Source organism: Capra hircus, chromosome 5 (assembly GCF_001704415.2).
Source record: "Capra hircus breed San Clemente chromosome 5, ASM170441v1, whole genome shotgun sequence".
NCBI lineage: Eukaryota > Metazoa > Chordata > Mammalia > Artiodactyla > Bovidae > Capra > Capra hircus.
In genome coordinates, this window is record NC_030812.1 from 115669132 (window position 1) to 115694820 (window position 25689).

At 59.9% G+C, this 25689-nt stretch overlaps 1 protein-coding gene across 1 annotated transcript in view; it reads right to left on the minus strand.

Annotated features, from left to right (window-relative positions):
• Nucleotides 1–25689, minus strand: part of CELSR1 (cadherin EGF LAG seven-pass G-type receptor 1) — a gene marked incomplete at its 5' end in the record, with an annotated part of 158930 nt that overhangs the window by 77272 nt on the left and 55969 nt on the right. Inside the window, 2 exon segments of the mRNA XM_018048918.1 lie at nt 320–435; nt 5917–6139. Coding sequence (XP_017904407.1) covers nt 320–435; nt 5917–6139 — 339 coding nt within the window.

Here is a 25689-nt window from a genome sequence, read left to right on the forward strand (position 1 = left end):
TTCTGACCGTCTGGACCCGTGTTCTCCCCAGCAACCGGGAAAACGTTTTCAAAGGCTTTGTCAATGTTTCCATCCTACAGAGGGCACAAGGATTCCCCAGTCTCTGGACGCTTGAGCTGTGCCTGCAGCATTATAAACAGCGCTGCAGTAAACATCTTTGTGCGTTCGGGGATTCCCCCCCCCACCTCGCCCCCACGCCCAGGTGGAGAACCAGGGATGGGCACGCTAGAGGGCGCTGTTGCAGGACGGGGTGGTTTCAACCAGCAAAGCGCCTGGGATGCTGCCTGAGGGCGGCTCCCTCCGGCGCGGGAGGCTTTACCTGCCGAGAAGGTGAGCTGCACCTGCTCGTCCACAATCTCCAGGGCGATGAAGTCGTGCTTCTCGTTGAAGCGGCCGTTATACAGCAGCAGCGCATTCCTCTCCTGGGTGGCAAACCTGGGGGGCAGAGCACATCGCGCAATGAATGGCCCAGGGTGGAGCCTGCAGGTGGCTGGGGGCGCCCAGGGCGACAGCACCAGCCGCGCTCAGCCGAGACTCTGGTCCCGGGAGTCTCTTTCACATCAGAAGTTGACAGCCCAGGTGGAGCTAGTGGTGAAGAACCCGCCTGCCAATGCAAGAGACACAAGAGACGCGGGTTCGATCCCTGACTCAGGAAGACCCCCTGGAGGAGGGTGTGGCGACCCACTCCAGTACTCTTGCCTGGAGAATCCCATGGATGGAGGAGCCTGGCGGGCTCCAGTCCATGGGATTGCAGCGTCGGACGCGACTTAGCACACAAACAGCACAAATCCTGATTAACAGTGTTCTTTTCTGGAAGGAGCAAAGCAGATTCTGGGGGGAGCTTGGTTACCACCACCTTCATATGACGCTCCAGGAGGGTGACACAGACACGTGCCAGCGGGGAATGCGTGGGCACCGGACACAGGCAGGGCGCCTGCTGCTCAGCGGGCAGACCGCGCGTGCCCCCGGACACGGGGCGCGGGTGCTGATGGCCGGCTCAGGCCCGAGCCCCTCGTCCCCAGCACCAGGCTCCAGCCGCAGCCGCGCTGCGTCCCTCTGCCCCTTCCCTGCCTGCTGGCCCCTGCCCGGGGGTGAACTCCCCGCCCCTGCAGGCCTCCCAGGCGTCCCTGCAGTTGTGTTTCCCCAACTCGTTTTATCTAAACTGTGCCCCTCACAGTCCATCACGTCACTCATTTCATTTCTGAAATTCTGTTCATTTGTTCCTTTAGGAGAACGCGTGCTCCTGGGACTTCCCAGGCAGTCCGGTGGTTAAGACTCCAGGGTTCCACTGCAAGGGCGAGGGTTTGATTCCCTGGTCAGGGAACAAAGATCCCGCACGCTGAAAAACTTTTTTAAATAAAAAATGTTTACAAAAGGACAAGTGATCCTTTAAGGGGAGGGATGATGACTCTCATTCACGGCTGCATTTCCAAGACCAAACAAGAAAGATCTGGTCCAGGTGAGTGTGTAACACCAGTGTGTTGCATCCACGCATCGGTGGGGCTCCCGTGAACCAACAGACACGTGAAAATAGTCTTGTCAGACTTGAAGCGTCAACAGTAAAAGACCACTTACTCCAACAAGAAACAAAGAGCCTCAGAAATCTCCTCCTACCCAATAAGGAGGCCGCCACCATCAGAGCTGAGGGTCCCCCGACACACCACGATGCCTCCTAGACTCCCTGGTTACAGAGAACCCACAAATCCCGGGGGAAACTCAAGACTGTTTCCTGATACAGCTGGATGTCCCTCTCCCCCGAGATTAAGCGGGTAGAGTCCTTCCTTTGATTCCAGGTCAGTTTTACCCGCTTTCGTGCAGCAGGGGTCTGTGGGAGCCAGCGTCGGGCATCTGACCCCAGTTCCCCCTCCTTGAGGTGCACAGAGCTGACACCTCCCACCCACAGCTGGCAGCCCCTCGGTTTAGAGGCAGGAGGAGCCAATGACAACGCTAAAAATACCTGTAGAGCAAAGTGTGGAGCCAGCAGGCAGAAGAGAGGAGCTGAATTAACAGCGGCTCGCTTCCTGAGACCCGCGGGCCGCACCTGCTCCCCTTCTGTAGGCCTGACGGGTGTGGGTTTCTCTTTGGACCAGGGTGGGAGCCGGTGCAGAGAGGCAGTGCAGGAGGGTCCTCAGGGGCGGGCCCCCTGCACTGCCAGGATGGAAGAGCTAACGAAGAGCCCTGGGGCCCCGGGCAGGGTCTGAACAGCGCCAAAGGAAAAAGGGCAGAAACAGAAACCGCAGCCTGGAGAGAGGGCCGGGAGCAGAGAGGACAAAGGAGGCGGGTGAGCCCAGGCCCTGGGCAAACAGAGCCAGAAAGGGGAGACGCCGCTTCCAGAGAAACTGCCTGAAACAAAAGCCCTGGGCCAGCGCCCCAGCCCACCTTTCTCACGGTGCCTGCCCACGCTCTGGGGCATTTGTCATGATTCTGCTTTTGATGCAAAACGCTCCCTGGTTTGGCGTCACCTCGACACCTGAGCCGTCATCAGGCATATGGGAAACTGTCCCTAAATTGTTGTCACTTGATCACCTAAATTGCTACATTTCCCAAGCAAAGGGACACACACACGAGAGGGACACTGGATTAAACACCACTCTCTGCAGCTTCTGCGTCTGGAGCCGCCAGTCTTCCTTTGCCGGTTTCTGCGTCTGTGGGCCGCCCCCCCCCCCGACCCCAGGACTTCCAGTCACCTTTCACGTCAGCCTCCTGCAGCTTAGTGGCTGCGCTGCCCGCGGCAGATGGCTGCCGGTCATGACCAGTGTTGGGCAGCCACGGCCACAGAGACAGCAAAACCACCTGGAGCAATAAGTCTGCCAGAAGACACAGGGCACCTCTGACCTGGGGGCGGACACCCACAGCAGCCTGCTAAACACCCAGCCACGTGGCACGCGGCCTGGAGGAATGAGTCTGCCGGAAGACACAGGGCACCTCTGACCCGGGGGTGGGCACCCACAGCAGCCTGCTAAACACCCAGCCACGTGGCATGCAGAGTTGGCGAGGGTGCCAAAGAGAAGCCCTTGCTTTGGAGGCTGTGCCCACTCGGTGGCCTCCTGCGCACAGGGCTTACGGGCAGAGGAGGGACCGGGCTGGGAGCAGGAGGGACATGGCTGGGAGCAGGCGGGGCCGGGACCAGGGCCTGGCACTGAGGCCCTCTGAGAGGGTGGGAGGGCAACAGCACCTGCCCTCTCATGTGCACCCCCTCCACACCCTGGAGAGGGGTCCTGGTTCGCTGGTTTACAGGCTGTGGGGGAGCCGTGAACCGTGCACCAAGATGTGAGCAACCAACCCCAAACAGCGGGCTCCACATGGCCCAAACCTCACAACTGCCCTGGAATCAAACACCACTCCAGCCTTGCAGTCAGGTCAGGGGGCTGACCAGATGCGTCTCCCACCCTCCTTCCAAGTTCCCGGGAAAGGGGGCAATGCTCAAAGGATCCAGAGTAGGCATGCACACAGATGAGAGCCGCTCTTGCTGTTTCATTAAAGCTGGCCTCCAAGGAAGATTCAGGAAGAGGGCTGAACAGGGAAATGCCTGCAGATCAGGATAAGCAGGCTATCCACAGAGCTGTCCACGCTGAGGTCTGTGATAAGCTGGGCAGAGCCCAGAAGGTATCTCACCAGGGACCCGCGTCTCTAAAAGGAATGCCCTCCATGAGGACGTGTCTGTACCCAGTGCAGATGTCCAAGCCTGAGAATCTACCGGGGGGCTGGAGCTGGACAAGGTGGGCGGGCCCAGGTGGGTCCGGGGGCTTGGGAGTCTGCCCACCTCTGCAGAGCCCCCAGCTGGCACTCCAGACCACTGAGAATGCCTGGAAGCTTTGTCCTCTGCGACTCAACCCCTCCCACCCGCACCAGGCCGAAGAGCCCCTGCTCTGGGAGGCCAGGAGGCCAGGAGGCCCCCCAGTGACATCTCCAGGCTACAGGCAGGGAGCAGTGAGCGTTCACACCGTGTCAGCATGGAACTACCAGCCAGCGCTCCTGGCCTCTGGGCTCCTGGGTGTCAGGACGCAGGACAAGAAGCCCATGAGGCGCTTCAGGTCAGTGGGTGGACAGGCACGGGCACAGCAGTCCTGGGGCTGAAGCCCGGATCCCAGCCAGGGAGCCCAAAGGGCCATTTAAAGGCTTCAAATGATGAGCATCTGCTTCAGAGACTTGAGCCCAATCGAATCATCCGACAACTGGGAAAAAAAATATCAGGGCCAGGAATCCTGGCCACCCAGTGTGGAGGATGGGTTTACAGCGAGCAGATTTGGGCCACAATGTAGAAAACCCACCAATGGTTCCAGCCCCCATGTTAACCGAGTGTCCGCCACAGGATCTTAGGGGCAGGCAGGGTGGACAGCAGCCTGATCCCACAAGCAGGGGCATCAGAGGCTGAAGGCAGCAGACCAGCAGGCGATGGCCAAACGCTGGACGGCCAGCACTGGAACGCAGGCGTGGCCCAGCCTGCTCACGGGGCCTTCCTGAAGGGAGTGACGGGAGACTGGATCGGGGCAGGCGGGAGGGGCTGAGGAAACACCACGCACGGCTGGGCGGGTCCAGGAGGCGAGGGTGGCCCCCGCCAGGATTGGGGTCACAGGGGTCAGCACACGGAGGCTGCCAAGTGCCATATTCAGAAGCTGGGTTTTACCCCGGGTGGCAGGCAGGCCCGGCACACCTATCGGACAAGGATCCCCCTGGCGCAGGCTGAGAGTCGCGGACACCACAGCTGTCAGCCGAGGGGAGGACGGTGGCCTGGGCCGAGATGCTGGAAACTGGGAGAGAAGCGGCCAGACAGGGAGACACGGGGGTGAGGGACTCAGGACCTGAGTGCAATGGCAGGGGGTAGATAGGGGAGGGCTTCCCCGGGTGGGGCAGGACCCCCGGGAGAGGAGCTGCCCCATCCCGCCCCAAGAGGCCCTGAGCTCCAAAGGGCAACTCAGAGCAAGCGTCTGGTTCTGGGGGACATGGATGGTGCATTCCCACGAAGACTGTGTCCCCAAAAACTGCATCCCCAAACGCTCACCAAACACAAAAAACACCTTATTCTACTAAGTTGAACTTGAGAAAAATCTTTACAGTAGAAATGATAGATCTTAAAAATTAAAAGTTAAATCTAAATTCTCTTGGAGAAAAAGATAAAAAAATAAAAGAATGGCCCGAGCGTGCAGTCAGCCTGCACCCTGTTACGGGTTAAGGGATCAGGGCTGAAAGGGGCGAGGCCGCCCACCCGTGGTTACCCAGCTCGCCAGAGACCCCACAGGAGCCTAGGCCGAGTCTGAGTCCCAAGCCCTTTCCCCCTATTTCTGGGCACTTGGATGGCAGAGGTGCCCGCGTGGTGGTAGGTGGGCAGCACCAGGGCGTCCGGGCTGGCTTCATAGGTGTGGGAGCTGGGCAAACAGGGCCCCAAGCTTGTTAACGCTCTGCTGTTGCCAGCTGGAGATTTCTCACTTTCGAATCAGGGGAAAGTGAAGTGACAGTGAAACTTACTCAGTCGTGCCCGACTCTTTGCGACCCCATGGGACTGTATAGTCTATGGGATTCTCCAGGCCAGAATACTGGAGTGGGGAGCCTTTCCCTTCTCCAGGGGATCTTCCCAACCCAGGGACTGAACCCAGGTCTCCCACATTGCAGGTGGATTCTTTACCAGCTGAGCTACCAGGGAAGCCCAAGAATACTGGAGTGGGTAGCCTATCCCTTCTCCAGCGGGTCTTCCCGACCCAGGAGTCGAAGCGGGGTCTCCTGCGTTGCAGGTGGACTCTTCACCAGCTGAGCCACAGGGGAAGCCCTGGCATCAGGGGCCACATCCTCTACTTGCACGGGGTCCTGTAGGCAGCAACGGCCAGGGCGACGCGGACGGAGGGCCAGAGGGCCGCTCTGAGACCCGAGACCGCCCCCCAACCTCCAGCACGGGCGGTGGCGCGGGACGCGGGGACTCACGCGAGGGCCACGGTGAAGTGGAAGCGCTGCCTCAGGCCCCGGAAGGTGACGAAGGACTGCGGTGGGAAGCTCCGGGTGGTCACCTCACAGTAGGGCCTCTCGAACGCGCCGGGGGGGCACACGCAGTGGAAGCCGCCGATGAGCAGGTTCACACAGGTGCCCCCGTTCTTGCACACGCCGTGGGCGCAGCGGCCGGAGCGCGCGTTCACCTCGCAGTGCTCGCCTGGGGGGACGGAGTGGCAGAGAGGGGGTCACACGGTGACCTGGATGGGGAGGGGGGGGGTAGGGGATGGGGAGGGGGAGGGGAGGGGAGGAGGAGGGGGCAGGTGGGGGGAGGGCCTCTCCCCAGCCCAGGGGGAGAGGGGGTCACACGGCAGCCTGGGGGGAGGAGCAGGCATGGGGAGCGGGAGGGGAGAGGGGAGGGAAGTGGGGAGGGGAGAGGGGAGGGGAGGGGAGTGGGAAGGGCAAGCCCCGCACCCAGGCCACAAACGCTACTGCAGAACCAGCTGCTAAACCCAAACCTGGGGGCACCTGGGGCCTCTGGGAACCGCCCTGGAGCCGGGCTGTGATCAGACACGTGGTATTCCTGCCGGCGTGAGGGCACCCAGTGCCCAGTGGGCTGTCCAAGAGGTGGTTAGCACCCCAGGGGCCTCCCCGCTGAATGCACCAGGTGGCCGAGCCACTAGTCCCTGTCCTGGGCCTCCGGGGTCCCCGCCCTTGGTCGGGGGGGGGGACAGGGGTATGTGCGGCCATGAGTGCCTCTCGGCACCCCACCCTGTTCTGAACCCCCAGCTGAGCCTGGAGCTCTTCCAAGAGCCCCACCTAGAAAGACTGAGAATGCTGAGAGGGCCCCGTGCCCTCCCCACACCCACGTCTGCACAACGGCTGGGCACCCCGGGGCTTGTCGGAGACCCAGGAGCAGGCTGGGGTCATACAGAGTGCCCCCAGAGCATCACCTGCCACGCAGACCCACTGCCCGCCGGACAACGCTGGGCTGCGATCCTGTAATCAAGTCTGTCCCGCACACTGGCCCCCAGCTGTGCTCCAACGCCCTCTCTGTGGCCTAACTGCCCCCCACCACCCCCGTGGCAGGGGAGTTCTGGAAGCTTCCACTGACCAGGGAGCCCACGCTGACTGCCTCTGCCCCAGAGGCCTACCAGACCCAGGCTGCCCATCAGTGGCGAGGCCGCCGCGGGGGCCTGGCTGCATCACCCTCACTCCCTGGAACACGGCCCGGGCCTGCCCGTCATGAGGTGGGCACCGCTAGCCCCTCACAGACCCGCAGACCAACAGGAGCTTCCGACAACCGGAAATTCCCCAGCTCTCATCTGTATCTCACCAGGTACTGAGTTTTAAATGAAAGCATTTAAAATAATTTTTTGGCCATGCCGCTCAGCATGTGGGATCTTAGTTCCTCAACCAGGGATCGAACCCACGCCCCTCACAGTGGAAGCGTGGCGTCCTAGCCACCGCGCCACCGGGAAGTCCCTTAATGCATACACTCTAAACTAAGAGTATTTCATTCACACACTAAGGAAAGTCACCATGTAAACAGTGAGGCCTGGAAAGTCTTCAGTCTCTTGCAGGTCCCACCGGAGGAGACAGGATTGCGGGGTGCCCTGCACCCGCATGTGGGCTCAGGGCCAGGGGTAGCGCGGAGACCCTCCCTGTGGGCCTCAGAGCTTCTCCTCTTTCTTCCCAGTGGCTGCACAGTATTCCATCACAGGACCCCATCAGAACCTAAATCACTGATGTGTCTCCTTCTACTGCTGATGGACAGGTAGGCTGCTTATGACTTGCTTTTACTGCAGACCGCTTCTTAAATGATTAATCGTTTGTCTCCGGCTGCGCTGGGTCTTCGCTGCTGCGAGAGTTTTCTCCAGTCGTGGTCCCCAGGCTTCTCACTTCAGTGGCTTCTCCCTCTGCGGAGCGCAGACCCTGGAGTACAGGCTCGGGAGTCGCGGGGTACAGGCCCTGCTGCCCCACGGCATGTGGGGGCCTCCCGGACCAGGGATCACACCCGTGCCTCCTGCCTGGGTCGGCGGATCCTTCACCACTGAGCCACCGAGGAGGCCCCGTATAACTTTCTGATACACGTCCTTGTTGTGTTTTAAGAATCTCTCTCCAGAGAAAATTCCTGAAAGTGGTGAATCAAGGTGCACGCTTGATAAGTATTTCCAAACTGCCCTCCACGAAAGGATGCACAGACTCAGACATCCTCACCAGACTGAGGGTGGCCATCAGTCTGTAAAATATTTTATATTTCTGACAAATGAACCTCCAAGGTGTTTTATTTGCATTAATTGTTGCTGAGGTTCAACATCTGCCCGAATTCTACTGAGTCAATTGGGAATGTGAACAAACCGGGTAGTGCTATGAAAATATATCATCAGCTTTTTAAACCTTGGCGGCGCCGGGTCTCGGTTGCAGCACACGACATTTCGTTGTGTCAATTCAGGATCTTTCTTTGCCGCGCAAGGACTCTCTCGTTGTGGTGAGTGGGCTGAGCTGCTCCGTAGCATGTGGGGTCTTAGCTCCCCAGTCAGAGATCAAACCTGCATGCCCTGAATTGCAAGGTGGATTCTTACCCACTGGACCCCGAGGGAAGTCCCGATCATTAATTCTTGGATATAGTGGAGAGTGGGTGCTGTGTGTAGCCCACGTGCCCCGCCAGGACAGAGGCTCTGGAGTGCTGGGTGACAACCGCTCACAGCTGCGACCCTGGCCTCAGACCCTCCCCCCGAAATCTCTCAACCACAGCTGCACGGCCCCCACGGGGGCAGCTCACAGCCAGCAACAGCTCGACAGGGAGGTGGGGAAGCCCAGCCCCATGGCCCAGGGCAGCCTCCTCTGCACCGCAGCGCCAGAGCTGAGACGTGGGGTCACAGAGGCCTCTGCTGCCACACTGCTGCAGCCCAGCCTCTCCTCTGGGCAGCCCCATGAGCCCCCGTCCCCGGCCCCTGCCCAGGCGTGGCTCCTGGGAAGGCGGATCTCGGGCCTCGGGGTCTGTTTCTCGGGGAGGCCGACCTCCGACCGAGCTGATTTTCGAGAGCTCAGTAATTGACGGGTGTAAGAAAACTCCACCCGTCACCCGAGAGGGAACGCTTCACAAGAGCCTATTTTTGAGGAACAGGTGAAACTGATCTGTAATTAGCGTGACGATCCTCCAAAGCAAGCCGGCCACCAGGGAAATCTGAATTTCCTCTCCTTCTCGGGAGTATCTTCCTCCCCAGGTTGCGACAGCTGAGGACACACAACTTGCTCAGCGGAGGTGGCCCAGCCTGAGCCCCTCGGACACAGGGAGGAGAGCCTCAACTGCTGAGCTCTTACTGAAGTTCATAACCGCACACGGACCACCAGGCCAGGGCCCCGGGCCCAGCCCACCCCCAGGGCTGTGCCCACCCCCAGGGCCTGGCAGGGTCAGGCGGGGTTTTTTCCCATCCCCTTCCTCCTACCAGGCAGGGAAGGGAGAGACCACAGGCCCACCCAGGACACCCACCTGCTCTCCCCTAGCAGGCAGCTGCCCCCGAACAACTTGTGAGGAGAGGTTTCACGCGCTGCTCTGAAAGGAGAGGCCCACCCGGCCGCACACCCCGCTCCAGGCTCCACCATCGGGGCTGACCCTCTGGTCTCCCCACCGGCTCCGGGGTCACCAGGGCGCCCCACCCCGCCCGCCATGGACTCCTGGCAGGCCGTGCACACACACGCGCCCTCACTCACACCCAGCCACACGCTGCTGACACACTCACACTGTCACACACGCTCAGTATTCACAAGCATGCACACCCATAAACGCATTCACACCCTCACATCTGCCCTCAGCCACACACGTACACACATGCACACACACGCACACACACACACCCACACACACATACCCACACTCACACACTCACACTAAGGGGCCCACCTGGCCCCTTCCCAGGTGGGCGGCTCGCAGCCTTCAATTCTATTCATTAATTGTAAATGCTTAGCTGAAGGTGTATTTGTTTTTCGTTCACTTCAGATTCTCTAATCTCTCCTTTTAAAATCCATGTGATGTCTGGGACTGTTTGCTCTCCAAGTCCCGACTTGGCGGGTCGAGGGCCAAGCACGACGTGTTCTGAAGTAATAAAGCTACAGTGAGAGGCCAGGGCGGGCCGGGCTCCCTAAGCCGTGACGGCAAACAAAGGGGGGCTTGGCCGGCCCTCCCCACGGCGCCCCGCCCTCCCTCGGCGTCCGGAACCTTGCCGGGCTGGGCTCGGCCCCAGTGGTCAATGTCACCGGGAGGCAAGCGCAGCCCCCGCCCCCACCAAGGCCACGGCGGCGGCTCATGGGCTCTGCCCTCGAGCCGGCTGGAAGTCTGGATCCCTCCACCTCCATCCAAGATCCAGGGGCTCCCGCGATGGGCTCCCAGCTGCCTGGGCCCAGAGAAGGACGGCCCTGCTCAGAGAGAGTGAGGGTGCCCTCCATTCAGTTCTGAGACCTGCATTTGACTCTGCCCGCCGTACTCCTGCTCACGGGCGGTTTTCCAGTGGCTGCCGGGAAGCCTGGGTCCGCAGGCAGCCCCGGGGACGGGAGGACGGCCCAGCAGGACATGTGCTGCCCGCGCCCCGCAGCCGCTCAGCCCGCTGCTGCAGGGCCTCCGCCGTGCCGCGGAAAGGGCGTGCTGCCTTGCGGGGTTCCTCTGCTCCTCTGCTTAACCCATCATGCAAGTTTAAATCAACTGCAAATAAAGCTCAGTCGCCGAGAAATTATTTGTTTTAAGCACAAAAGGTTTTTCTTTTCTCATAGGTAGTCGTATTTGTTTCCTGGGTCTGCTGTGACAAGTACGGCAAAGCAGAGGGCTTAAAGGGAACAAAAACGAATTCTCTCGTAGATCTGGGGGTGTCAGGAGGGCCACCCCCCTCTGTAGGCTCCAGGGGGCTCCTTCCTGCCTCCCCCGGCTGTCAGGCCCCCTCCTCCACCTGTGTTCCCGGGCTTGTGGCCTCCTCATCCCTCATCTGTGGTCACATGGCTATCTTTCCTGCGTCTCGTCTCCCCATCCTCTCTCTTACAAGGACTCCAGTCACTGGGTTCAGATGGACCCCGAGTCCGGGACGATGTTCACTAATCACTGGGAGCCTCACTGATTACATCTGGAGAGACCCTGCTTCCAACATTCTGAGGTTCCGCACGTGAACCTGGGGGGACACTATCCAGCCCCCTTGGTGGCCTCTGCACCCACCCTAAAACTGCTCTCCCGGTAAACACTGGCCTCAAGGGGCCGGGCCCGAGCCTGCAGGGCTGCGATCCCGGTTTCTCGGGGACCTGGTGACTCATTGGCTCTGGCTTCCCTGCCCCCCAGGATGCTCTTCCCGGCCTCCCCAGCCGGCCAGCGAGGGGCCAGCTCCGCAGCTCCATGGCCACGCTTCGGGCCCCTTCTCTGGGCCCACACCTACCCACCTGCTCCTCCCATTCTCTTCCCCACAAACCCAGACCTCAGACCTGTCTCCCCAAACCAAGTCCATTCTCCGGGTTCCCCACCCGGGGAGGGTCCTGCAGCCACCACGGAAGAAGGGGGCCAAGAGCCCTGGAGCCACTCGCCCCTCCTCCCTTGTCCCCACCAGTGCACTCCCAGGATCCCAGTCACCCCGGATCTGAGCCACCCCAGGGCCCGGGTCACCCCAGGGCCCAAATCACCCACCCCCAGGGCCCAAATCACCCACCCCCAGGGCCCGAGTCATCCCCAGGATCCCAGTCACCCCCAGGGCCCGAGTCACCCCCAGGATCCCAGTCACCCCCAGGGCCCGAGTCACCCCCAGGATCCCAGTCACCCCCAGGGCCCGGGTCACCCCAGGGCCCGAGCCACCCCCAGGGGCCGAGTCACCCCCAGGGCCCGGGTCACCCCCAGGGCCCGGGTCACCCCCAGGATCCCAGTCACCCCCAGGATCCCAGTCACCCCAGGGCCCGAGCCACCCCCAGGGCCCGAGCCACCCTCAGGGCCCGAGCCACCCCCAGGATCCCGGGGCACCCCCAGGGCCTGGGTCACCCCCAGGATCCGGGTCACCCCCAGGGCCCAAGCCACCCCCAGGATCCGAGCCACCCCCAGGGCCCGGGTCACCCCAGGGCCCGAGTCACTCGCCTCCACCATTGGTCTCACCCCAGTCTAAACCAGCCTGATCTGCACAACCACCGCGACCACGCCTGGTCCCTGGGCTCCCCCCAGCAGCTCAGCGCCTCACAGATCTGCCGGCTCGCCACAGAACACCCAGGGGAGCTTTCCAGAAAGCCCGCCTGGCTCCCATCAGTCCTGCTGCTCCACAGAGACCCTCCGCCTCGGGGCGCCAGACACACACCCGCACAGTCGACACCAGCTCCCCACCTCCCAGGCTGGCCTCACGGTCGCCCTCCTTGAAGGGCGGCCGGGGGACTCACCAGGCTAATGGAGGAGACCCCGAACACACTCACACACACTCAATGCTATCAGCAATCATCCCGTGGACACCGCCTTCTCTGGGCCTGGGATCCCACGTACACACTCACACACGCTCACTGCTATCAGGATCACCCCGCGGACACCGCCTTCTGTGGGCCTGGCATCCCCCATACACACACACGCTCACTGCTATCAGGATCACCCCGTGGATACCACCTTCTGTGGGCCTGGCATTCGTCCCCTGTACACACTCACACACGCTCACTGCTATCAGGATCACCCCGTGGACACCGTCTTCTCTGGCCTGGCATGCCCTCTCTGGCCTCTGCAGAGGACTCTCGGGTGCCACACGCAGCTCCACTTCAGGCGCCCACATCCCTCTGGAGGTTTCACCCACCTAGGCAGGGCCAGGTGCCCAGGTCAAACTCTGATGGGCCCAGAACTCTCCATCTCAGCCCGTCCCAGCCCCAGGGTGACACTCAGCATGACTGTCCCTCACCCTCCATCTCCCCAGACTGTGGGGGAGGGGCACCGCCTGTCTGAGGGTTAAGTCTGAGAATGCCCAGCACACAGAGGGTGCCTGGCAAATGCCCGGTACTGGACGAATGCCTGTGAGATGAAGTCATAAAACGCCAGGACTTCCCCACGTGCAAGCTGATGACGACAGCTCGTACAGAATTACGAACCTTGCAAAATTCACCTTTGATTCAAATGATGTCGGAAAGATGCTGATGTCATGAATGAAGAATTAATTCTACAGATAAACATGACTTTTTTAAAATAAAAAAGGCAGTGAGAACTCTAAGCATGCCAGATGAACAGGGCTCCCTGTAAAGGGTCCCAGGGGTGAGACCCAGGCCAACCCCAAGGCTCTGTGGGCACCTGAACAGGGTACTTCCCAAGGCAGACATTCCCGCTGACTTGTTCAAACCACACAGGAACCCACTTCTGTGTCTCCTTAACTGCATCCTCTATACAGTGGTGACCTGGCAGATCCCAGCAGCCAGCCCCGAGGGGAAAGCCCAGGTGTCCATGGTGTGGCAGCCGGCGTGGCAGAACAGAACTCAGAGGTGGGGAGAGAGGTGATGTGATGGCTTTTAATTCTTAAAATCGTGTTCAGTTCAGTTCAGTTCAGTCGCTCAGTCGTGTCCGACTCTTTGCGACCCCATGGACAGCAGCACGCCAGGCCGCCCTGTTCATCACCATCTCCCAGAGCTTGCTCAAACCCATGTCCATTGAGTCGGTGATGCCACCCAACCATCTCATCCTCTGTCGTCCCCTTCTCCTCTTGCCTTCAATCTTTCCCAGCATCAGGGTCTTTTCTAATGAGTCAGTTCTTCGCATCAGGTGGCCAAAGTATTGAAGTTTCAGTTTCAACATCATCATCTTACTTCAGGCAAATAACTTGGACCAAATTCAGTGAGCTCTCTATCTTTAATTCATATATATATATATATATAGATATAGATATATATCTCTTACAAGAGACACTATTTTACTGTGATGAGTGTTTTCAGTTACGCTTGCTTATCAAGATTTAACTTCAGTTTTCCTCTTCTAGGAATTCTCCTTTAAAATAAATTTGGATTTCCAAATTTGTTTCAAGCGTCCCAGTGCCCTGCTTGGGCTCATATGCTTGCTCCAAGTCACCCTAACCCTGGGGAAGCCCCCTGCGCTGCTCCTGTGCAGCCCCCGCCCACTATGACTGCCAGCCTCACCCCACAACAAGGATCAGGCTCACCCGAGCAGACCCACAGCCGTGCTCCATACTGCACGCAGCACCGCGACCCCTGCCCACAGGGCCCGGGGCCCAGCCTCCTGCTCACGGCGGCAAGGGCACAATCCCACAGGGACCACTGTGGGACCCCCCCACCCCTAAAGAGGCATTCTTAGCTGCAAAAGCTGAGGCCCCTCTGGCTGCAATGGCCTCACACGCATCCCCATCACTGGATGCCTGTCCTGCCCAGGCTTGACTGGGGGCTGAGGGACACTGCTTGCCCGGACCCCAGCCCGAAGTGCCAGAACCACAGACCCCAGGTTGGAGGGCCTTACGTCCTTCAGAGAAGCCCCAGATGCGCCGAGCTGAAGTGGGCTCATGTGCAAGGCAGCTGCGCTGACAGCTTAGGGTGACGGGGGCAGGGGAGCCTCACAGCCCCGGGTGTGGGAGCTCCGACACGCCCCCATTTCACAGGCGGGAAACAGGCCCAGCAGAGGGTCTGTCAGTGTGTGCGTGCTCAGTCGTGTCCAGCTCTGCGTGGGCGTGTAATGTGGGTGTGTGTGCATGTGTGTGTATGTGGTGTACGCGTGTGTGATGCGTGCGGCATGTACATGTAATGCGGGCGTGTGAGTGCATGTGTGTGCATTCTGTGGTGTGCATGTGTGTATATGTGGTGTGTGTGGCATGTACGTATAATGTGGGTGTGTATTGTGTGATTTGTGTGTCTATTATGTGATGTGCATGTGTGTATATCTGTGACATGTGTGTGGCATGTATATGTAAAGTGTGTGTGTGTTCTGTGATCTCTGTGTGTCTGTGATGTGTGTGTATATGTAGTGTGTGTGTGTAATGTGCGTGTGTGGTGTGTGTATGGGATATGGGGTGTGCGTGTGTGTATATGTAGTGTGTGTGTGTGTCTGTATGTGGCAGGTATATGTGATGTTGGGTGTGTGTTCTGTGATCTCTGTGTGTCTATTATGTGATGTGTGTGTGTATGTGATGTGTGTGGCATGTATGTGTAATGTGTCTGTGTGCGGTGTGTATATGTGATGTTGGGTGTGTGTGTGTGTGTGTATTGTGTGATGTGTCTATTATGTGGCGTGTGTGTATATGTAGTGTGTGTGTGTGTGTGTGTAATGTGCGTGTGTGGTGTGTATATGGGATATGGGGTGTGTGTGTGTGTACTGTGTGATGTGTCTATTACGTGGTGTGTGTGTGTGTACATGTAGTGTGCGCACGCGTGTGTGTAATGTGTCTGTATGTGGCGTGTATATGTAATGTGTGTGTGTTCTGTGATCTCTGTGTGTCCATTATGTGATGTGTGTGGCATGTATGTGTAATGTGTCTGTGTGTGGTATGTATATGTGATGTTGGGTGTGTGTGTGTGTGTGTGTGTGTGTGTGTATTGTGCGACGTGTCTATTATGTGGTATGCGTGTGTGTACATGTAGTGTGTGTGTGTCATGTGCATGTGTGGTGTGTATATGTGATGTGGGGCATGTGCACGTGTGTGTGACCGTCACGGCAGGCCTGGGAGCCGAGGGGCAGGGCAGGAACCAGGAGATGCTGATGTGAATGTGGTCCCACCAAGAGGCACTTCAGAAGGGCTGGGGCTGCCCCGATGGGGAGAGGGGAGGCGAGGGGCTGGGGGCCGGCAGGAGGGGCGGCATAGCCAGGCCGAACCCCTGGGGCCCTGAAGGAGGGCAGGACAGGCCCCAGGAGGGGAAGGGCGAGCAGAGGCTTGAGGCTGCCAGCTTTTCGATAAAGAGATAGCTGCCTCCTGGTCCTAAGCAGCAGCTCAGGGCTGTGAACTAAAGAACCAGACCCCGCGGTAAGCCACACACCCTGCTCACACGGGCACCTTCAGCAGCGGAAGCAGAGACAAGGGCAGGGTCCTGCAAAGGTTAAACCCTGAGAAAATCGGCCCATCCACCCTGCCTTCCTCCCAGCCAGCCCCCGCAGACCGCTGCGGGGGACAGAGGCGTCCCAAGCAGGCTCCTGACCTGCTCAGTTTCCCCGGCTGGAAACCCACCCCCTCACCGAAGGCAGGAGCTCTGTCTCTAGCCCCAGAACTATCGAAGCCCCTCAGAGGCCAGGGTACAGGTAAGATGGGTTGATGCCGTGAAGCTCTGAGCTGCACACCTGGCACGTGGGGCTGTCATGTGGCACCTGCTGTGAACTGGCTTCCTGACACTGGAGGTGCTCGCTGTCCACCTCTCGCGCCCCAGAGCCCTGCTCCCCGCCCCTAGCCCCCTTCCAGGCTCTCCCCTCCCACTCTGAGTTTCAGGGCTGCTGGACTGTCTTATCTCCTGGCCCGGCCCCTGAGGCTCCTCCCCCATGGGGCAAGGCAGCTGGGAAAGGCCTCCCAGAGGCCAGACACCTGCCCCCCTCCCCCAGCGGGAGGGGGACCGGAAGCCCAGACCACTGCAGGCCTGTCCTGGGCTGGGCCTTGGGCTGACTTCACTACTGTCTTTGAAGCAAATTCCCAGAACCCTGGCACACCCATTTTTAAAAATATAAATTAAAAAAATGCATTCCAGCAGCAAAGAAAAACGATTCCAGCTCATCCACAGCTCCTGGCTGTGAGTCAAGAGTCACCTACACACCCGAGGGGCTGGAACCCGGAGAACCTGAAAAGTCACTGTGCTTTCCAAGCTCCTGGTGCACTGACGGCCCAGCCCACAGCCACACTTGGGGACCCCTCTGTTCAGAAAACGGGTGCTCTCCCTACCCCCTGATGTCCTCTGGGGGTGGTCGAACAGAAAATAGCCAACCTTGAGGTCAGCTAAACGGTGGCTCCTGAGAGATGTGTCCACTGCCTGCTCCCCAGCACCCGTGAACACCACCCCACGTGGCAGACAAGTAAGCGTCATGCCACGTGGCGCAAGACGGGATTAAAATGAGCATCTGGAGATGAGGCCTGCTCGCTACCCGGAAGGGCCCTCTGCAGTCGTGAAAGAGGCGCAGCTGGGGTTTGCAGCCCATGTGAGGATGGGGCAGAGGCCGCTGCGGCCACAAGCCCAGGGAGCTTGAGCCCACCGCAGCTGGGGGAGGCAAATGGACGCGCCCCAGGCCCCCAGCGCCTGCAGAGGGAGGCGGCCCCGCCCACACCCTGATCTCAGAGTGCTGGCTTCTGGATCCGTGAAAGGATGAATTTCTGCTGTGTCGGCCCCCCCCAGTCTGTGGTCTTCAATTCCTGCAGCCGTGGGAAACCATGATGAATCCTAAACACACCACAGAGGCCAGCCTGACTCAGCAGAAGTCTCCTCCTGGGCACAATCCCAGAAGAAAGCAGCGCTCCTGACACCTTTCAGCATCTCCAGAAACCTCAGGAGACCCAGGGATGCGGAAGAGAAAGTGCTGCGTGTCCCCCAGGCCCTCGTAGTGCCCGGCAGGCAGCCACTAAGGACCCAGGAGGCGCCAAATGAACACGCAGGGCCCCAGGCAAGGTGCACCTGGTGACCAGTGGCAGGGCCACTGAGCCGACCACCAGAGCCTGAGCACACAGAACCGCATCCTGGCTCCTCACCAAGGCGCTTCCACGCCCGACAGCAGAGGCAGGGCCCTCCCCAGCCAGGGCTGTGGGCTCAGGAAACTGGGGGCTCAGGGTGAGGCAGAGCCAGGCGGAGGGTCCCACCCCAGGCAGACTGGCCCCCGCCAACATCCCCTGGGGCCTGCTGGGAGGCAGGTTCATGCTGCCCTGTGGGCTGACGGTAGGGCTGCCCAGGGCTCCCCGTGCCCTCCTGGGCCTCTGCAGGCCTCTCTCCAGAGACCAGAGGTCCCCACTTTGGAGCCCCAGGGATGGCCAGCCTGTGGCCGGGGAATCTGTCCTGCAACGTCCTGGGGACCAGCCCCAGGAAAGCATTTCAGACTCAGGCCACGGTTCAGTTCTAATGACATGGGCACCTCTGAAGGCGGGGACACGGGCGGGCCCGGGATGGTCTCACAGAGAGGATGGGCTTGTGCGGGAGGGGTGGCAGAGACCCCGTGCCCTGGGGGAGATGGAGGTGCAGAGCTTGGCCCCAGACTGCTGTGTAGGGGTGAGGGGAGAGGCCTGGAGGCCAGGCTGGGGGTCCCCAGTAACCACGGAAAAGATCCTGTCAGTGGAAATTAACCCCGCAGCCATGGTGGCCAAGCCGGAAAGGGGCGTGCCCAACAGGTTATCAGTTTGTGGGGAGATCGTGCCAACTTTGGAAGAGCGACGTGTCCAAACTCGGCCGCAATGCTCACTAAAACCTTAATCACGGCGCGGAGCAGCGGCTGAGCCCCCGGTGGTTCAGGTTCCCCTTCCCTCCTGATGCCAGGAAGAGCGGGGACAGTGTCTGGGGACAGAGTCACGTCCTGAGACAAGAACTCACAGTCCTTAGTCGCTGCTTGGAGTCAGGACTGCTGCGCTGCCCTGGCTGACACACACAGCCTCCTCAGCTGCGCCGGCCACCCAGCAGAGAAGCCACCCGCCACCCCAGCCCCGCAGGCCTCTGGTCCGGGGAGATGTCAGTCTGTCCACACCAGGGGAAGGGCTCAGGGGTGGGCAACGGGCAGCTGCGTGAGCAGAGACCGCTCTCTGTGGGGACGTCCGGGGTGGCCCCTCTTGGGTCAGGGGCTCAGACTGGACTCCCAGCAACTCTTGCGGGCGGCTCTCAGTCCATGAGGTGCCTCCAGAGAAACAGAGGGGACCCTCCACCCCCTACGTCAGCGCTCACGGCAAAGGCCTCGCGTACGCATCCTCACACAAGCACCAAGTGAGCGCCCGGGGGTCCGGGCATGGGTGGGGGAGTACAGAGCCCCAGAGGCCCCCACCCTACCCGCTGGAGCCTGTGGGCATGTGCCCTCACCCCACAAAAGGCACTGGGCAGGTATGGGTCAGGTAGGGACCCTGAGACTCGATGCTGGGAGGCTGGCTGGATCCCCAGGGGCCCAAGGTAATCACCAGGGTCCTGAGGGTTGGGGGTCGGCGGGGAAGCGGTGCCAACAGAGGCGGAGGCTGGGGTGAGGGGAAGAAACGTCACCAGTCACGCAGAGCAGGCAGCGCCCAGAAGCCGGACCCAGAGGGGGCTCCCCAGGGCCCCCAGGAGCTCTAGAAGAAACCCACGCAGTTTAAGCCCTGTGTGTGTGGGACTTTATCACAGCAGCTGCAGGACATGAGCTGGGGGGAGGCTCCTGTGGAGCCCGCCTTCCAGGTCTTTCTGCAGAAGCACGCACACCCGATACAGCCTGCGCGTATGCAGGGAAGACCCTGGCAGGACCCGGCCAAGGAGCCCCGTCTCCCCTGGGACAGCAGGCGGGACGGCCCAGGGAGGCTCCGCCCGCATGACCTCAGGCTGCTTCGCTCACTGCGGTCGGACACCTCAGTACCAACCTCTGTTTCTCAACAACTCAGGCCCTGCGCCCAGCTCACCAGCCCACCTGGAAGCTGGCTGGTGTCTAAAAAAAAAGTAAACCACAGAGGCCTGTCTGAGTGTCCTCTGGCCCAGCAGCTGTTGGACAAACAGGTTGACAAGCAGTGGCCATCACACCAACCCCCAGAAGCCCTGAGGCCGGTGGAACAGCGCCCCTCCACTTCCCAGACCTTACGTTTAAGGCCTAATCCCTGGTTTCGGGAATTAGTCTTCAAATATGTTCTTGTAGATGGAATCAAGTTGTTGTTATTTAATTGCTCAGTCGTGTCTGACTTTTTGTGACCTCATGGATTGTAGCCCACCAGGCTCCTCTGTCCATGAGATTTCCCAGGCTAGAATACTGGAGCGGGTTGCCATTTCCTTCTCCAGGGACTGATCAAGTTTAAGTGAGATTATACGGGATTGATGAAGGCCCTGGTCTCATGACTCAGTTCAATTCAGTTTAGTCACTCAGTCATGCCCAACCCCGTGGACTGCAGCACACCAGGCTTCCCTGTACACTGCCAACTCCCAGAGCTTGCTCAAACTCCTGTCCACTGAGTCAGTGATGCCATCCAACCATCTCAGCCTCTGTCATCCCCTTCTCCTCCTGCCCCCAGTCTTTCCCAGCATCAGGGTCTTTTCTAATGACTTGGCTCTTCCCATCAGGCGGCCAGAGTATTGGAGCGTCAGCATCAGTCCAATGACTGGTGTCCTTTTAAGATGAGGGAAGTCTGGACAAGGGGACAGAGGCCCCCAGGGTGGGGTGGGGGGAGGCCCCATGAAGACAGAGATGGACGGAGCTGTAAGCCAAGGACCACCTGGGCCACCAGAAGCTAAGGAGCGGCTGGAAGGACTGTCCCCCGGAGCAAGTCCCCACCAACTCCTTGATTTTGGACGTTCAGCCTCCAGAAGAATAAATTTCTGTTACTTTAAACCACCCAGTGTGTGGCCCTGTGACAGCAGGCCCGGGGAGCTAACAAGACCCCGAGGACCATCCTTCTCCCCAGAGACGGTCTGGCTGTGCATGGATACCCCGACCGGCGAGGAGGACGCTAATGCTGTGTGCCGAAAGTCCCAGCTTTGGGGAGAAGAATTCCATGGAAGAGAAAAGGAGCTCTCTGGCCAAATTTATCCTCACCGCAATGCCTCGAATATGATTTTAATGGAAAACAAAGTCTCCCAGAAGTGCAATAATTCCCCAGCTTTACGATAACACACTCGAGAAATGCTGGCTGTCCCCAACCAGGAAGCTGTAGATGCTACAAAGAGAGAAAACTAGAGTAATCCTGAGTATCTGGAAAGCACATCTTCCTAAGGAAGGATTCTGTCTCTGCTTTATTTGAGATTTTAATTATAGGCCAGATAATGATTTTCATTTCGAATGATAATTAACTCTCGGGTTTAAGGACTAAACTCGACTTGACGGCAAACTCTTCCAAAAGGAGCTTTAATCCAGTAAACGGCAGTGAGTGCGGCAAACTTCTTTCTCTTGCGTCACGTGGCCGTCACCCCACAGGAGGGCAGCGCAGCTCAGACGCACGAAGCGCCTTCCGTCCAACACGAGGGCGGAGGGTCGGCGCGCCCCAGGAGCGCCGAGATACTGTTATGGTGATGAGAGACGCCAAGAGAACACTCAGAGGCGGGCTAAGCGTCATTTTTCACAGCAGAACCAGAGAAGCGCCAGAACTGATTTCAGTGTTTTCCCCATGAACAGAAAAGGTGATTCAATTTTCGTATTAAAAGTTTCTCTAGCCTTGAACCTAACACAAAATACCCTGGCCCTGGGGAGGTCACCCTGGGGGACAGTCCAGGTCCCCAGCCTGGGGCAGGTCACCCTGAGGGACAGTCCAGGTCCCCAGCCTGGGGGAGGTCACCCTGAGGGACAGTCCAGGTCCCCAGCCTGGGGGAGGTGATCCTGAGGGACAGTCCAGGCCCCCAGCCTGGGGGAGGTCACCCTGAGGGACAGTCCAGGCCCCTAGCCTGGGGGAGGTCACTCTGAGGGACAGTCAGAGTCCCAGAAGGGCCCCCCATAGGACAACTGGGACGTCCCCCCTGGGGTAGTTGGGAAAAAGCTCAAACCCAGAACCACTGAGACTGTCCTAAGTGGCCCCTGACCCTCTGATCCCCAATCCAGGCTAAGTCTGCTGGGGTGCATCCTTGACGACACAGGGCCCAGCAGCATGGACGTCGGGAGCCCAGGGAGAGCCGGGTGCTTCACGCACAGAGCAGGACTATTCGCTGAACCCTCTGAACCCAGAGGAGCGGCCCGGGGTCTAAACACAGAGGCTGGGGGATAAATAGGACCCTCCCCTCGTCCCCCGACATGCAGGTGGCTGAGCGGTCCGGGAAAGCCCTTCTTCCCAGCTGACCTCAAAGCTCCTGCCTGCCCTGGTGAGAGGAGCCAGTCTTGCTTCTAGAAGGCCAGCAAGGGGCGGTGTGCTGGGCTGAGGTCAGCCTCCGAGGCGCTGGGGGAGGCTGAAGCTCTGCACCAATAGGACCCAGCGCAAGTGGTCATGTGACCCTTTGGGCACGCACCCCTGCCCCGGGCACTCGTGAAGAGCAGATCGCAGGGGCAGGGGTGGGAGTCTTGGTTTCAGGTTAAATATGAAGCATGGGGTTGGGCAGGGGGCACCCACTGTGAGCCCTGAACAGGCTGAAATGAGAAGCCAGGGTGAGGAGGCCAGGTGGGAAGGCTGGGTCGGGCACTGCAATCGGTGTTCAGGAAAGAGATCCCCAGGTCCGCCCACCCCCCACCAAGCTCTGCATCTGGGTGTCCCTGAACCGGGTGACAGCTGTCTCCACCTCACGGGGTTGTGGCCGGCCTTGTAGAGCAGAGCCTGTGTGGACACGGTCTCCCCCACGGCAGCGAGGAGCGATTAGGCTGTTTAATTAGGGAAACGACACACCAAGGGGCACCAGGACCCAGGCTCAGAATCACAGCCCGAGGCTTGCCATGGCCCAGCCCAGTGTCAAGTCCCCCTGGGCAGGAGCAGTTTGCCTCCCCCTGATGCTTCTGAACTGAGGTGCTGAGTAAGACTCTTGAGAGTCCCGTGGACTGCAAGGAGATCAACCCCGTCCATCCTAAAGGAGATCGGTCCTGAGTGTTCATTGGAAGGACTGATGCTGAAGCTGAAACTCCACTACTTTGGCCACCTCATGGGTAGAGCTGACTCATTGGAAAAGACTCTGATGCTGGGAGGGATTGAGGGCAGGAGAAGAAGGGGAGGACAGAGGATGAGATGGCTGGATGGCATCACCAACTCAATGGACATGAGTTTAAGTAAACTCTGGGAGTTGGTGATGGATAGGAAGGCCTGGTATGCTGCGATTCATGGGGTCACAAAGAGTCGGACACGACTGAGCGACTGAACTGACTTCGGGAACAGGGGGACACAGCATAATTCTCCTGCTGCCACCGCTCAGAGACCCTTCACACTTCACTTGTAAACCTTAGCGCCCTGCATGCAAAAGGTGCTTCTTAACAGAGGTTGAGATGTCAATGAAGCAAGAAAAAGGACTCGGTGAACAGGTGAACCCGGCCATCCCGCCCTCAAGGGGTCCACAGAGTGGACGAGCCTGAGCTCAGAAGCCAGAGCACCAGCTTCAAATCCTGCCTCACCCTCACCCGGCTCTAGAGCAGGCCCCCTGCCGCCACCTTGAACACTCCGGGGAGGACCATTCTCTGCAGGAGGGCCATTCCCTGTGGGAGACGCCCCATGAGTGTGCTGGGAGCACGCCTGGCCTCCAGCCACGGGCACCCCAACCCCCAAGACAACCAAACCGTCCTGGGATGTCGTCACGTGTCCCCTGGGGGCAGAATCTCCCCCACAGGGAACCTCTAGATGAGACGCTTGAATGTCCTGCACCACAGGCTCTCCATTTTTTGGCCGGGGCCACGGAGCTGCTGGGAGGATCAGGATAAAGGGGCAGACTCGTCTGGAACAGAACAGCACACTGAAGGGCCCACTAAGTACCATCTGCAGGTCGCCGCCCTCCTGAGGGTCGTGGAAATACGTGGCTCACACCCAAAACGAGAGCACATCAGCCAACACGGAAACAGAGGGAGTTTCCAGGGAGATCGAGAGTCACTGTTCCAGGAAGCCAGGGACCTCCTGGAACCTCCCCAGAGCACGGACAGCCCTGGGCTGGAACCTGAGGGAAGCGATGACAGAGAGACGGCAGGTGCGGAGGAGAGGAGGCGCGAGGGACGGGCCCCGTGCGTGGGGAGTTTAACCAGAACCCATGCTCTTCACAGGCAGGAGCGGACAGGGACCGCAATCCAGGAGACTGGCGTGCGAGGTCGCCAGGCGGAGCCTCAGTGCCTGCGGCCCTCTGTCCCCATTCCCTCCAGAGCGGGGCCCCTGCAGACCCCAGCCAGGCCCCAATGCAGAGCTATGAGGAGGAGAGATGCCTTCTCCCTCCAAGGACAGGGAGTCCTCACTCCGGCGGCCTTGGAACTTCCTTGAGGCCAAAAGGGACGGAAGAAACACCGGGGAGCCGTCGGGGTATTTTTCCAGCATCAAATTCATGAGCTTTTCCTGAAATTAACTGATATCTTCCTTCACCCAGCTCATCTCCCGTCCGGCAACACAGGAAGCCAGGGTCCTCTGGCGGCCTTGGGCCCCTTCCAGCTTCCCACCCGCCAGGCCCGAGCTCGGCTTACCCGGGAGCCAGTAATAAAATGCTGGTGACGACAGCGTGGCTTTCACCAGGAATAAATGGGCTCAATTACCTCCAGCAAGAGAGCAGGGCTTCAAAGGGAGGGAGGAAGAAAGAGAGGAAGGGGGCCGGAGGAGAAGTAATCGGTCTGACTCAGCCTTATCTCGGAGGAAAACGCGTACGACTACTCAGTACCAAGGACGTTCGGATGAGGCCCCTGCCCATCAGGACCTCTCAGCGGCGATGACATGCCGGGTCATTCCCGGGCATAATTTCTCTAGCAATGACTCTGGCGATGACAACGGAACTTGAGAAGTCTGGAAGTCCTTCCCACCCAACAGGCCTCTGTGGGGAGGATCCAGGGTCCACGGAGTCCCCAGTGCCTCTGCTCACCCTGCCCAGACGTGGCCCCAGGCTCACATTTGGGATTTCTGGAGCCCAGGTCTGCGGCTGTGGCTACGAGGCGACGCTGGTCTGCTCACCTAGGACAGACCACCCCCCACACTGGCCAGCTTCAAGATGAGGCCGCCAGAGTCTGGGGGTGCTTGGGGTGTCCCCAACGTGGCCCCTACCGTCACACGTCTCCACCAGGGAGACGGCCGATTGCATGGCAACCTTGGGTGGCCCACCCCCCGGGCGGAGCAGGTCTGATGCCTGCATCGGTCGGCATACAGCAGACACTCAACTAATGCTCACTGAGCAAGCAAACGGCTGCTCACTGGATGGCTCCCTGGAGGGCAGCAGGCTCTGTCCCAGGGGCCTGGGGCCTCACTGGCTGGCTCCCTGGAGGGCACCAGGCTCTGTCCCACAGGCCTAGGGCCTCACTGGCTGGCTCCCCGGAGGGCACCAGGCTCTGTCCCACAGGCCTAGGGCCTCACTGGCTGGCTCCCTGGAGGGCACCAGGCTCTGTCCCAGGGGCCTGGGGCCGCGGCTTCTCCGCTGGACTCAGGAGTCATTGTGGCCGCACCCCCCATCCAGGCCGTGTGGTGGGGGGGTACGCAGGGACACCCAGCTTGGCGGGGAGGCGGGGAACACCTCCCCACTGTGCGCAGGGCTGACCATGTGGCACAACTGGGCAGGGATTTTGGCACAGGCCGAGATGCCAGCTCAATGCTGTGGCGCGGGAGTGGGAGGAAGGGGTGGACCCCCACCCACATGTCCATGGCACAGCTCCTGGGCACGACAACAGCCCTGACAACTTGGGCGTGGGCTTGGGCCCCGGGGTCTCCTTTACCTTCCCTGCTCATCACCAGATCCCAGGGTAGCCAGGAATTTACAGTTAACAGTTGGGAGACCATGGAGAAGAGATGGGCAGAGCCGGACATGACAGATGGACGGACAGACAGACACAGACAGCTGAGGGGCACCACGGTGGGCAGTCGAGCCTTTCTTGGCGCAGAGGTGCCAGCGGATTATAACCAGGCTGGGCTCAGACACAGCAAGCCAGGGCGCACGCCAGCTCCCCAGGCTGCCAGGCACCCCCTCCCCCTCTTCGGTGCAGAGCATGGCCTGCCCGCCTCCCGTCCCCAGAGTCCCCACCCCAGGCTCACACTCTCCCTGCTCCGGAAACACCTGCCAGCCCGTAAGCCCTGGCCTGGGCTCCATCTGTGCCGCACCCCA